General features: G+C 38.7%; 1 protein-coding gene across 1 annotated transcript; it reads left to right on the forward strand.

The window, feature by feature from the left end:
* The first annotated feature begins 143 nt into the window (after window positions 1-143).
* Window positions 144-11,643, forward strand: BEND6 (BEN domain containing 6). Its single transcript, XM_026073120.1, has 8 exons — window positions 144-745; window positions 855-1,000; window positions 1,511-1,609; window positions 1,986-2,163; window positions 3,624-3,841; window positions 5,174-5,366; window positions 7,446-7,584; window positions 10,090-11,643. The coding sequence occupies exons 1-8, from the start codon at window positions 550-552 to the stop codon at window positions 10,352-10,354; spliced, it is 1,434 nt and encodes a 477-aa protein (XP_025928905.1). The 5' UTR covers window positions 144-549; the 3' UTR covers window positions 10,355-11,643.
* The last annotated feature ends 2,729 nt before the right edge of the window (window positions 11,644-14,372 follow it).

Raw genomic sequence — 14,372 nt, forward strand, 5'->3', positions numbered from 1 at the left:
ACTGGTGCCTGGGGTTATTCCTCCCTAGGTGCAGGACCCTGCACTTGCCTTTGTTGAACCTCATGAGGTTCCTCTCTGCCCACCTCTCCAGCCTGTCCAGGTCTCTCTGAATGGCAGCACAGCCCTCTGGGGTATCRGCCACTCCTCCCAGTTTTGTATCATCAGCAAATGCCTTTCTGTTGAGGCAAATATGATGACAGTAGAGATCCGGGACAGGAGATAGATAAGACACGGTAGTAGTACAGAAGCAAGAACTCTGTAAGTGAAAGCTGTTTTCTCTGTAGTTTTGGAGACAACTGTCTTTCCAATGTATACATGTTGAGCAGACCAGCTCCCATCTTTCAGAGGAGATTTAACATGCAACTTGGCTAGTTTTCACTTCCTTATCCAGAATATTTTCATACAAGATAATTTTCAAACTCCGGGAATAAGAGGGTTGTGAGGGGCTTGTTAAAGTATTCTTGTAGCATTCCTGTGGCATGACACAGTAACAGCTATTTTTTTTATCACATTCTGCAGGTAGTGTCTGTGTGACAAAACCATTTAACAATGAAAAAATTCACTCTCTTTGATTTTGTAAATGATAATTCACTGCAAATTGGAGAGACTTCATGGATACAGGATCTTCCCAGTGACAACAATGAATTAGAAAGACTCCTGAAACCAAATGAGCATGTGCTAGTAAACTGGCCTGTGGGAGAAAGAAAGACAGAAAAGCATCTAGTGAAAGTTGTGTACATGAGTGGTGAGTACAGTTGCAGAGCCTTTGGCTGATAAGAGATTTTAATCTAGTTACAAGGTATTAGTACTTAATTTTGCTGCTTCTTCTTTGCTTGGGCCTTTCTTCACTTCAGATGACCCCCAAGAGCTGGTGGAAATGATGCAAAAGATATTGCAGGCAGATGAAATTACAAAAATACAAGTCCTTGGAAAAGGCAAGAGAAAGAGGATAGAAATGATATTCTCAGAAAGTGAAGACAGTGACCTGGATAAAGAACAGGTGAGTTTCTGTCTTTATGTGGTAAACCCATAATATAATCAAGTAGACCATAACTATTGATTGTTCACAGTATAAAACAGAAAATATGTATACTGAAGGTAGGAATAAAGGCAAACTTCACATGATGCCCCAGCACAATAACCTGTTGGAGTAAGCATTTAGGCCAACAGATTTTCTCCCTTGCTTATTTAAAGAAAAATTGTTATTCAAGACTTCGGGTGCTCTGTAGCTCCATTGCATCTTCTTCCATAAGACAGATATCTGACCACTGCACAAGAAGGGCAGGGACCAGGTTTTCCGAGCTTTGCATTGTTCTGAGATCTGCAGTGACAAAACTTGGAGAAATAAAACATAGATCTCAAGAGTAACAAAAGGTTGCAAATATATTTTTCAAAAATACTAACAGAGAATGTCAAGGGCAAAGTGAATAAAAGTTTATAGTATACCACGATATATTCTGATGAAGGGTTCTATAGGAATGCAAAGGTACTATTATGCTCTTGCTTACAGGGGAAAATGATGAAGCGTATAAAAAGGAAGAAATCATTACAGGCATCTGCCCCTGCCAACATCCTGAGTCAACTTGAAACATCTTTAATTAACAAACAGGTAAACATCTTATCTGGAGTAATTTTAATCTATTAAGCCAAAGGAAACTGAGATTTATTTGTTTGAGGGAGGTATAAGACTTCTGTTTTAGTAAAGTTGTGGTTCTTAAAGATACCACCTTAGAAAATCAGTGAATGGAGAACATCATAAAGAGAAAAATCTAACAGCTAAGTATTATTCTGACATTTCATTTTGAATTTAAATATGAACAGTACTATCCATGTTCTGTAACAGCTATTAATAAAATACACCAAGTCTGTTTATATATTTTGTGTATACAAAGAGAATATTCTGATTTAGCCAGATATTTTAATGTTAGGTTTAATGCTTTAATTTTCTGTGTTGTTGCTCTAGATAGACCATTTTATTTTTTCAGAGAGAACCATATTCAGGAAACAACTTTTTGTACAGTGAAAGTAGCAGTGATGATGAAGAGCCTTTATTCCAACTATCCAAGGTGGAACTGTGTGCCAAAATAAAAAGTCTCAAGAGGAAACTGACAGACACCATGAGAGAAAACTGCCGCCTGAGGCAGTCCCTGGTGATGCTGCAAGGTAAAGGCAGGGGAAATGCTGTGATGAAGAAGAGAGCCTGAAGGTTATGAAAAGCTTGATTTATAAAAGACCATTTGAATAGGAATTATGGATGCTCGAGCACCTGACAAGATCAAGGCCTACCGTTAGTACAAAAGTCTTCATTACATAGCAACATTTAATTCCAGCAGCACTTAGAAAAAATATATCTTAAACAGAGACCACATGATCGCAGAGTTAAAAACAGAAAAATCTGTTTAAATCCTGTCAGTTATTTCTAAGAGAACATTTCTGTTTGCTATATGTAACCATTGGCTAAACTTGAATACTCCACTGACCAGTCCAATTAAACCTTATTTATTAAGCAGTTATTCTTGATCTACTAAAATTGTCTTTATTCTGCAATGCTTTTATTTTTAATTTCTTTGGTAATTCCTCCGGACTGATAATCCTCAGTTAGTTCTAGGAACAACAAATTTAATCTTTTCCCAAAGTTACACCATTTTGTTCTTTTATAAATGAATCCTTAATCACTTAGTGACAGTCTCTGAAGCCCCTCTTACTTGTCCCTGACCATTATTCTGAGGCAGCTGAGACTGAATCCAATATTTCTGAACACTAGTGAACAAATGTTTAAAGAGGGTATGTTACTTCCATCGCCAGCTATGTCATAGCACTCCTATGCAGCCTACTACATCTCTTCTTTTTTATTGTCTTATGATTTTGCAAGTGCTTATTAGTTTCATTGCTCAGCTGATTCCATCCCATATTTCATTCACCTTAATTTGAATTAATCTTCTCCAGCTCTCTGAATAGCATTTTTACAAGCTTTATTAGTGTCAAACAACTTATACATTCAAGTTCATTCACTTTTCATCTTGAGCATTTTCTACAGCATTTTCCAATAAGTTAATGATTTTGTATCTTGCTGATTCTTTATCCCTCACATCCTTTCAACTCGCTGAATTGATTTTTTAATGGACTCACTGAAAACTTATCTTTGAAACTAAATGTTAGTCAGAGAAGTGGCCATTTAAAAGACATTCTCTATAGATTAAAAAAGGGAAAATATAGTCTATGTATAGGAAGGTGTAACTTCTTTGAAACAAATGAAAAATCAAATTTATCACTATTTGGCCCATATTTAGCATCTCTGAAGGCTTGTTCAGATAGCAAGAAGAAAAGAAAAATATCTAGCTTAGTGCTGTGATGGGAAAAAATTAATTAATGGTTGCTCTTAGTTGTTTGAGAGAACTGATCTCACATATTCTGAAGACAGGCCAGAACTTCACAGGTGAGAGCAGGAGAATGACAGGAAAATTTTGAGAAACTAGAAAAAACATGTTAGAGCATCTTTGCTGACTACTTTTACTCTTTTGCTTGTGTGACAGGACTTTAATTACAAAATATGCATGCTGACATAGTTGGAGTCTGAAAGCTTCAATTACTGTTCTTAGCCATTACTTTCCATTTAATTTCAGTGTTGCCACAGGCAGTCACCCATTTTGAGGAACTGGTAGGGATGGCTGAAGCACTGCTTAAAGGGGGAGTGACAATATCTGCGTCCAGCCTTCATTCACATGCTGTTTGGAAAACGTCTAACAATTCTTTAGCAGATTCCTATGCAACTATGCATAGTAACTCCAGCTCACCCGTAACTTTGAATGTGGAAGATGAGGAGCAACAGATTGAAAAACAGGTCAGTTAAGAGGCAATTTCAAGCACAAAAATTAAAACTTGATGTAATACATGCTTATTGTGATTGTATAACAGATATAAAAAGTATCTGTAAAAATCTTTTATCTTCAGTCACTTGATGAAGCGACTAATGAGCTCCTTTTGTGCAGAGGAACCTTTCCATGAGACACACTAGACATAATTCAGCGTGCTAGTACGTCCTTGAGCTTGCTTTGATTTCAGTGGCTTTGCACATCTGTGATTGAGGGCAGAATGTGGATGCATGAAGAAAATACTGAGATCCAGGAATAAGTTCTACTCTGATGTTCTGGATGTCAAAGGGGAATGACAGCATTTCAGAGATTATCTAAGAAAAATACCAGCAGAGTCTGTTTAAACTGTTAATAAGTAAAATGAAGAATGGTGTGTTTTCTGCTCTTGTTCCAAACGCTGGCCAGCCGTCAGTAGAAATACATATTTTGCACTGAATAAAGATGTTCCCATATTCTCCGTAATAACAGAACAGAATTGAGAAGCCTCAGGCACAGAGGCTGTACAGAAAAAATATAAAAATCTAATGAAAAGAATAATTCCAGCTTCTGCATTCACAATTCACATAAGCATTCTTGTGCACTGAGTCATGCCAATTTGTGGAAATCATGTGTTGTCGTGGGGTCCCCAAAACCAAATAAATCTATTAAGAATTGTCAAGGTATGATTCTTTGACTAAATATTACAGTGCACAAGATCTGACCATATCCAAAGAACTAAAAAGACCAAATTTTCTGAGCAACCTAACCTTATTGCTAAATAGAAGTAGCTCATAATGGCACATTTGGAGAGCTCACATACTTAGGTTGTACAACTGCAGTGTGTAGAAATCTCTCCCAAAGCTGAGGGCCAGATGTCACAGTTCCTAAGGCATGCCTGCTCAGAGGCAGGAATATTAGCTTGGCCACAGTGCCATGCTTACAAGGCTATAGAGATTCCAGGACAGACCTGGATCACATCCAGCCTGCCTGGAGTGCAAGCAGAAGGTTTTAGATCTGTCTGAACATATCCTGCTGCCACTGCTGAGCAAGAAGGGCTGCTTGGGGAACCATTCACTAGTATGAACAGGGGTCCTTAGCCTGCTCCACACTTGCTTCTGAAAAAACTGTTGACCTGCACATACAGTTCCAAATTTTGAGTGACATGCAAGTTTGGCATTGATTTCTGGCACACAGTTTGCAGAGATTACATTTGAAATTGCGGTAAAAAAAGAAAATACACTTTAAAAATATTTCAGAGAAATACTGCATAATATTTCCAGAGAACTTCAATAGTTTTGTCTATGACCAATTTTGTTTTCCAGTTCAAGATCGAAAAGTGGCAGATTGCACTTTGTAACAAGAGCAAACCTCAAAAGTTTGTAAATGACTTGATGCAAGCACTTTATACACATGAATACATGGCTACGCACAGCCTGACAGGTGCAAAGTCCTCCTCTTCAAAGGATAAAGCAGCAAAACCAGCTATGAATCAGAATGAAGTTCAGGAAATCATAGGTGATAACTTGTTAACATTACTCAATATGGCACTGAATTGACGGAGAGCTTTCTTTGAGGGGTGGGCAGTAAAACTTACAGCTGGTAACTCAGGTTATGTGCTGTTTCATATTTTCTTCTTTGTCATCACATTTTTTTAATCCATCTGGAACTCTTAGTGAAATGCTAAGTAGTAGTATTTCAATTGTGCAAATTTTGTGTTTTCATTTAACAGTGACTACTAAGGCATAGTAACACTGTCATTTTTTAACTTTTGAAAGAATTATATACAACAGTCATACCTGGAACACAAAGGTAACAAATAAAAGGGAGGCAAAGAGAGATCACACTTGATCGGATTTTAAATAATGCCTGCTCTATTCTCTAGTTGGTGAAGATTATAAATTCTGACATTTTAAATAGTGCTTCAGGCAAAACAAGAGGAAAAGTATAAAAGACAAATAGTGATCAGATCAGAGAAGGAAAGAACATGGGTTTTGTGCTGAGGTTTAAGGCAGAAAACGTTTGGTGCATAGGAAAGAGAAAATCATTTCAGATGCACGAAAAGAGAAAATCATTTCAGATGCAAGTAGCAGCTTTAAAAAAAATTGTATTTTGTTAGTACTGATTTTATTTGGATTCACACCTTAGCTTAAAATTTTACCAACATAGCCCCATTTTCTGTACCAGAATCCCTCCCCCATTGCCTCGGTCTTCCTCAATACTCTAAGTTCCCTTCCCAACTTACCTCCAGTTCCTGTACCCCTTTGTCCAGTTTTATTGAAGTTGGCCATCAATTTCAAGAGTTATCAATAGGGTATTGATGGTATAGTTGCATAAACCTCTTTTTCTTAGGAGCCTAGATAGAGAAAAAGTGCCAAAATCAAGAAGAAAGAGACAGTGAGATGGTGAAAATGTATTTAGACAAGGTAAGATAAGACAGTTTGACAATGAAATAACATAARGCTAAGGGAGAGGTGTGCACTGAGAGAAGGGCGACTGGATATATTCAAAAATACATAATGGGGATAATAAAGTTTTTAGTAACTTCACCTGCATCTTGAGTGCCAGCTAAGAAGAAGTGTACACTCCCTCTGCCAGTAAACTATCAGGAGAAATGGATATAGCCAAAGATCAGACAGATGAGGAAAATAAGGAAAATTGAGCAAGTTCAAGAAAAAAGTTGTAAGAAACAAAGAGCTAGGGATTTAAGACACCAGAGACCAAACAGCTTGAGTGTGAAGAAAAGGTTTCTTGGTTGAAAAGCTACTAGCAACTTTTTTAAAGGTGGGTTCAGTGAAAGGGTCTAAGCAAAACTGAAAAGGAAAGCAGAGGAGATAATCAGAACATAGCATACAGGCTGCTGCAGAAGAGTTCAGTGACAAAGGGGAACCAACAGCGAAGTCAAATTTATTAAGGGAAATGAAAGCCCTCCTGAATTCAAATAGAAAAACGTCAAAATAACATTATACAAGAAGAAAAATAAGAAGGAAGTCTGAGAATTCTAGGACTGTAGAAAATGAGTTAGTAGATCAGATTATTTAAAGAAGATGGAAGCTATGAGACTTCAAAATGAAATGAAACTAAAACAGATCAAAGGAAGTGAAGATAATGGAGAAGAAGGGAGCAGGTATTGCATTCCTGATGCCCAGTTCTGTTAATATTGCCTTTAAAAAAGTTAGGCAGTTAGTGGAAAAACAGAAGAGAAGTTTTTGGAGAAGGAGACATGAATTGCAAATGAAGAGTAATGAACAAAAACTGCAAGATTCAGAGGTGTGAGAACTATGGAGGACAAAAATAGGAATGTCTGATAAAGAACAGAACACAGGAAGGGAGGAAGATCATTTATGCAGGAAGCTCCTGTGGCCCTAGAGTTCCCTTTGAGTATGCCAAGAGCAGGCACCGCAATGTGGGAGGCACAGAGGAAAACAGAGCTGGAGTGTGCAAGATCAGTGAAGCAGCAAGTGAAGACAGAAAAGTAACTAGAGCTGAAGCTGAAGTAGTTGGAAATGTGAAAGATGCAATAAATGTGTTTTAGATTATGCATCTGTGGTTTCTGTGGTTTGGAGGCCTCATATATGTCATCTCTTTATTTTGCAGGAATCACAAAGCAGTTGTTTCCAAACACAGATGATGCTTTAATTAGGAGAATGATGGGACAAAAACTGAACAATTGCACCAAGAAGCCAATTTTAAGCAAAGATCTTAACTCAGGTGCTTTTCAGAAGCATGGCTTTTGGTAAGTCTTAAAAAAAATTTGTAGTCTACAGTGTGTCATTCCATATGTTACCCTTTGGTAACAAAAACTAAAAATAGTCCTAAAGTTATCTTTAAGATGTATTTTCAGATTTGCATTGCCCAGTAGGTAAATATTTTCATGTCCTGTACAAAGATTACATTATACAAAAGTAGCCCAGCTTAACATTACAGCACAAAAACGTTGTTTATTCTAGACAAAGCAGCACAAGGTAAGTAAAGCACAGGATGAGAAAACAGAAGTAAATACATGAAGTTATTTTGATCAGGACATCTATTTTAGATTTGACATTATTTACTTTTCGTATTATTGTCTGTAGAATCTCCACAGACCAGCATTTCATTCCATGGGCATGTCACCTGTTGTGCGTCAGTTAACCCCCCATGTAAAAACAGGGAGAAATCATACCTCTTCTGTATCTACTGATAAAAGTACTGTAGTAGAGCTAAATCAGCATTCTTCTACTGATAGAAGAGTCTAAGTTATTGTGGTAGAGGAATTATAAATAACAACTTTTTTATTATGAGCATACTTACCTTGTGAACAAGACTAGCCTAAAATTGCTGAACTCATCCCTATTGTCAGTGAAGTCACCTATTTGCATAATACTGTTTCCATATATACCAAACATACATATATTTATATACTTAAAAACTTACTCATATAAAATGTGACAGTGCAAGTCTTAAAAAAAGCCTCTGTAGAGGCTTTATGTATATAAAGAAGCCTCCACATATATGAAAGGCAACTCTACAGTATTTTTATCCTGTCTTAGGAAAGCTCTTCTGTAGGAATGCTGAGAGGAACAGGATCAGAGCTTAAAATCAGTGAGGCAGGGAGAGCACTTTTGTCCTTACTTAGACTTTCCATACCCAGAGGACTTACAGACTCTCCAGATTTCAGATTTTCAAGCCTCTGAGTGGAAACAAACTACTTTATTCATGTGTTTTCTGCTATCATTTAAATTATTGTCTAGCAGTTTAGCAACTTCCCTGATGGGGAAAGAGAGTCCTAATATTTTACTTCTTCCTAGTTGATTTATATTATGCATGCTTAAAATCCATATTTGCAACTATAAGACACTGCATAACAAAAAAACAAGATATCTGACTATATTACACACTGTAAGAAACACCATTGTTTGAAAAGTAGCAGTGTTTCACTATTAAAATTCCTCTCTAAGCCATCTGGAAGTACTCCATGGACCACCAGCGGTCTGTGAATTACTACTTGAGAATTACTCAGATAATATCTATTGGAAGAATCCATACATTCAAGTATTCCCAGCTAGAAACAGAAAAAAAATGCACCAGCCTGGCTAAAATACAGTTTACTATGTTAATGCTTTTCTCCTAGAGATGAGAAGGCTGCATAAAACAAAAGACCTCTGTATTTGTAACATACAGTGTGTATTGATTCACTATAATATTTTTCCTTGTCTTATGAAAACAGCAATATCAAAGATAAGAAACGTTTGAAAATACACTGTCATTAGTTGACCCAGGTAGTAAAAATAACAGCACAGAAAGACAGACTTGGTCTTCTTTGAAGTATTATATCTTAAATATAATGGTATATATAATTTTTATAATCTTCAGCAGATGAATCCATAAACTTTGCTAATCCTTGTCTCTTATCCCGTTGTACAGACACAATATTCCTGAAGTCTTGGTGGGAGGATCTTGAACACTAGCTCAACAGTACAAATACACATATACACAACAAATACTATTCTGAGTTGCTTTTTAATAGTGCCTGAAGACCTTCCAATTTAAACTTGATATCTTAAAATAAAAGTATCTTTATGTCCATTATTGCTATGTCCTTATGTAAAATCCAGTTCAATATCCATGGAAACCAGTGCAAATATTGCCTAAATTGACTCTCTTGAATGGATGCTTATTAGAATATATTAATAATTAATTCATTTTACACCTGTTCAGAATTTCCTCAAGGTAAAAGCATTTAAATATCTTATAAGTAATCATCCTAGAGATAATGTAGCCATTTCCTTTAACACAGATGACACAAGTTTTCTTTGCAAGAAAATCAGGAAAATTTAAAAGTGCTCACAATATCAGAGCTCCTTCAGTTCACCTCCCAAAGGTGAAGTAGAGGAGAGAAGTCAAGGGAAAATTCTGTTATGCAGTATCTTAGCACCAACTTACACACAAGTTACTAACAAATTCAAACTGATGATACCACAGTTACAAACTCCTCCCTTTCTGCTCCTCCTTCCCTGCCCAACCTCCTCTCCCCAAAAAACTATTACAATTCAAAAGACGGAATTTGGAGTCAAATCCAATGAGACAGACAAATCATCATCTCCGATCCATCAGACTGAGGCGAGATGAGGAAAAAGAGAACATGTCAATGAAGGAAACTAGTTAAATAGCTTAATAAACTGTGCTGCTCAAAAACTAAGAACAGTAGGGATCATGTGTCTATTGTTAATACCCCAAGCTTAGTTATGAATTGTCTCAACAGTGGTTCAGCAGCTGCTCCTCAGGGCATCATGTCTTCGGCTCTTCCTACCAGCACACAAGAACAGCAGGATGATGATTCACCAGCTGCTAATGCACAAATTCAGCAAAGCCACAGCTGTCCTACTCCCCCATTTCCCCCCACCCGAGGGCTGCAAGAGTGTTTCACATCTTCTTCCAGCCTGGAGTCTCATCCCTTGAGAAGCTCACCAGCGCCCTCTCCCAACCAGGGCTGCAGACAGGATCTCAGGAATTCAGACAAGGAATAACAGAAGGTATTTGATAGCAGTTCAAGCTCCCTATGGAGATTAAGGAATAGTATAAACAGACAGAAATAATATTTAATGGGCCTGGCATCACTGGACAAAGATACTGCAAGCAGAATAGAAGCCTGGAAACCATTTTCCCAAATCCCACAGCATAGAAAAAAATGAAGGTATATGAATTTCTTTGGCTTTAAGATATTACTAAATATTTGCATGTTACACTGTAATTCAAAAAATATAAACTTGTTCCAAAGAACACAAGAAGAGTTCCCCTTAGTTAGATAAACAGCACATTATTTACATGAATACCAAAATAAAGTATAAGAGGAACTTTAATCCCCTTGCATTCACCATGATAGCTGATGGAAAAGCACTTTTCAGATCCAAGAAAGTTATTGCAGATTACTACAAAAAAGTTACAGAGGTATGAAAACAGGGCAGAAATTTTTCCTAGAGAAATGAAAGTTGTGACCAGCACAGGGTTAGAAACCACATAAGCAGGGAAGGAAAAAMCCCCAGATATTTAATGATCCTGTTAAACTGGGAAGAAGAAAATACTCTTAGGGCAATGAAACTGCAGCTCCCAAGATGTGTGTAAGAAAGAAACAGTTCATTTTTGAGCTCTAAAATTTGAAAAGGCAAGGAAAGAAGCCACGTTCCCTCTTAGCTCAGGGAAAGGTGCTCCAGGACAGCCTGTTTGGTTGGGGAGGCCATGGTTTCTCTCACTGGCTTTTTGCTGCGGGAACTCCAGTTTGGCAGCTCCCACTGTCTCTTCCTTCCTGAACATCAGCTCCACAGCCTGAGAGTGCCTGGTCCCTTCACTTGGTAAATTGAGGACAGTCTTTAGCGACTAGAAAGGACAAAGCGACTAGAAAAGGACAAAGATGCCAGCTCCTACTCCCTGTGTCTAGATTTTGGGATGCTACCTTTTGTTTAGGGAGTGGGTGGGTAGGTAGGGTGGTCCTAATGGGATTTGTACCAGAAATCCCTCAGCAACATGGCAGTTCCTCTGGAGACCTGACACCACTTGTCTCGGTAAGGCAACTGGCACACCCTGTAACTGCCTGGAAGGAGGAGAACAGGTACATTTTTCCCCAGTGTTCCTTGTAGTTTTACTTTTGGCTGCTTCCAGGTTTACAGGGTGCTTGTAGGATGGAAAGTAGAGACCATAGCTTTCAAGCTTGAGTGTATTTCCCCTAGAAGAGAGAGTACTAACAACAGTTAAATATATTTTGTACTTGGCAAACAAGCAACTAATGAATGAAGATGAAAAAAAAACATGAAAATGAAGAAATTTAGCTTGATTTGAGGAGAAACATATCTGAATTAGAAATAAATTAGAAGTAGTATTGGGGTGAATGCCAGAAAAAAAAATTCTGAGGACAAGGTTAGCAGCTGGATACCTCTTGAGGGAGATGCTGCAAGCCTTAATTTTATTAGAACAATGCACTAATAAAATGCACTGTAGAGAAGACTTTTGCATGGGCAGGGGTATGGATTAAGTGATCTGTTAGCCTTTTTCATCTCTCATGTCTATAAATTCCTTGTAGATAGGATTAGGATGAAAGCAGATATGACAACATGACACAAGTTCTGTTTCATGTTGTTCACTATCATCCATAGAATGTAACAGAAGGATGTTTGCCATTATGTATATTTTGTATATGTACTTGTATGTATAGCATATATGAATGTATAGTTAATCCATATTTTTGAAGCAACTTTCTATCAAATAAAATTAAACATTATTCTGTCTTCATTTYATTTTATTCTTATTCTCTTCTGGGCCTTTTCTTAAATCAGTCACCACTGTACACTCTCACATGTAAGGTTGCTTTTCTTTCTCACTCGCTCTTTTTTTTCTGTTTCTGAAGCCAGGTTTTATAAAACTCATAATTTTTAACTGAGGAGCTTAAAGTCCTCCCAGCTGATATAGCAGAGCTGCAGCTACCTTGGTGTTGTGGAGCAGTTTGGCACCGGAGGTGCAGAACCCCTTGGGCACACAGGCACATTGAGCCAAACGCAAGCGGCTGCTCTCTCTGCCTCTGGGACAGCACTGAAGATCGTGATGCACTAGATGCTTTTCTATTTTTCAGACCAGGTAGTTTTTCAAAGGAAAACAAGTGGGACTGGCAGCTCAGCACAAAGAGAAAAGGAGGATTTTCATGGTAGTGTGAAGGACCGAAAAACAGGCATGGTAGGGGATGTTCTGGACAAAATGCAAAGAACAGAGAAAAGCAGGCATTTTAACGTTCAACCAAAGGGTAAGCAGGGAGCAAGCTGCAAAGAGGCAGTTCTTTCCTCTCTGCCTATAGGATTGATATTATCCCAACAAATAGAAGATTTTGCACAACTAAATGGTTAACGGAAAAGCCATGCTCCTTTCAGTATGACTGAAAAGGAAGAAAATATAACTGGTTTTCCGAAAAGACCCTGATGAACTCTCTGTGAATACAAAACTGAAGATTAAATAATTACAGATGAGAAACTACAGAAGTAACAAGGAGAAGGGAGGGGAAAGCAGAGCAGTTTAACGCTGGTTATCCCAAGATTTGCACTAGAATCAAAATTAGTTGGTGACATGTAAATATGTTGTGTCACAAAGTGTAAAATCCATCCGATCATGAGTGATAGAGGATGCATTATTTGCATTACTCAGAATCAGAGTAGGCTGACAGCTTTCTGTAGAAGAACCTAAAAGCTATACAACTGTACAGTATTTAACAACTGGAGATTCAGTACTGAAAACTAAGTAAGCAGTGCTGAAACCAATAATTTGAACTATCCATTTTTAGTACTTCAATGTTGATTAAATTTGAAGATTACCTTGCAAAAAGAATTTGGCCATTGTTTATTATGAATTGGTTAGTAAGAATATTTGTTCTCTAAAGAGGAAAGAGCATTAGGGTATGTGAAAACTGGGATAAAAAATTGACTGAAAAACAATACTATTGAATAAATCAGTTTTTCATGTGTCTGGTTTCTGTCCCCTCTTATTAAAAACTAGTATACTAGCTGACTAGGAGTAAAATTTAAAAAAAAATTAAAAAGAAAGAAAAACTGCCACATCTAAATCTTCTAGATTAAGAGTAACTGGCAGTATGTAATGTTGACGCAAGAGGGAAATCAATGGTTAAAAAGGCAATATTTCACTCACAGTAAGGAGCAAGGACAGAAAGAAAGAAGTTGAAATGTGTTTAAATTTTATAAAAGAAAATAATTGTTTTCAGGGTACATAATACATGGAATTGGTTGCAGAGAAGCCTGGCGAAGCCTGGCCGGGGCAAAGGTGGTCCCAGGGCACCACACCAGTTCTCCTTCTGAGAGGTGTCCCACACGCACGTGATACCGTCTGCTATTCATACTTTCACCAGAGGTACTCTTTGGACAAGGTGTGTTAGGGAAGCGCAGAGCAGAGCTTGATGCTCCCAGCACGCCGGGATTTCTGGAGGCCACCATAAATGGGTGCTGCGGGGTGACACTGCTTCTGCCCCGCCACCCCGGTCAGGTGAGGCTGAGGCACAGCCTCGGGACAAGGAAGGGCACGAAGGAACCGGGCCGGTCTGGGGGCGCGCTGCAATGGACTCGACCAAGAGCGGTCAGGAGCGAAACACCCTTTAAGCACTTAAGAAAAATCTCTCCTAGGCAGGGTGGCAGCATCCTACCACCCTCACGGGGAAATGCAGAAAAAAGACACAGGAACCCACAAAAACACAGGGGCAGTAACCGGACACTCCGGCCAGGCACAGCCCGCCGAGAGGCAGAGCCGCACACCGGCACGTGCCGCGAGGCGCAGCGCTAACGGTCGCCAACGGCCGCCGCTAACGGCCGCGCCCAGCGCGCGCGGCCGCCCCGAGGGAGGGGATTTTCCCGCCTTGCCTCCCCGCCCACTTTTCCTCCCATGGTGGTGCCCTCCCCCGCCCAAGGAGCGGCACGAGGGCTTCCCTCCTTCGACTGCGAGCTTTACTCAGAGCGGGCGATCGCAGAACGAAGGCGGGAGAGCGGCGGCAAGGCAGGTGCC

The sequence above is a fragment of the Apteryx rowi genome, unplaced genomic scaffold, assembly GCF_003343035.1.
Source record: "Apteryx rowi isolate R43461 unplaced genomic scaffold, aptRow1 scaffold_361, whole genome shotgun sequence".
NCBI classification, from domain to species: Eukaryota; Metazoa; Chordata; class Aves; order Apterygiformes; family Apterygidae; genus Apteryx; species Apteryx rowi.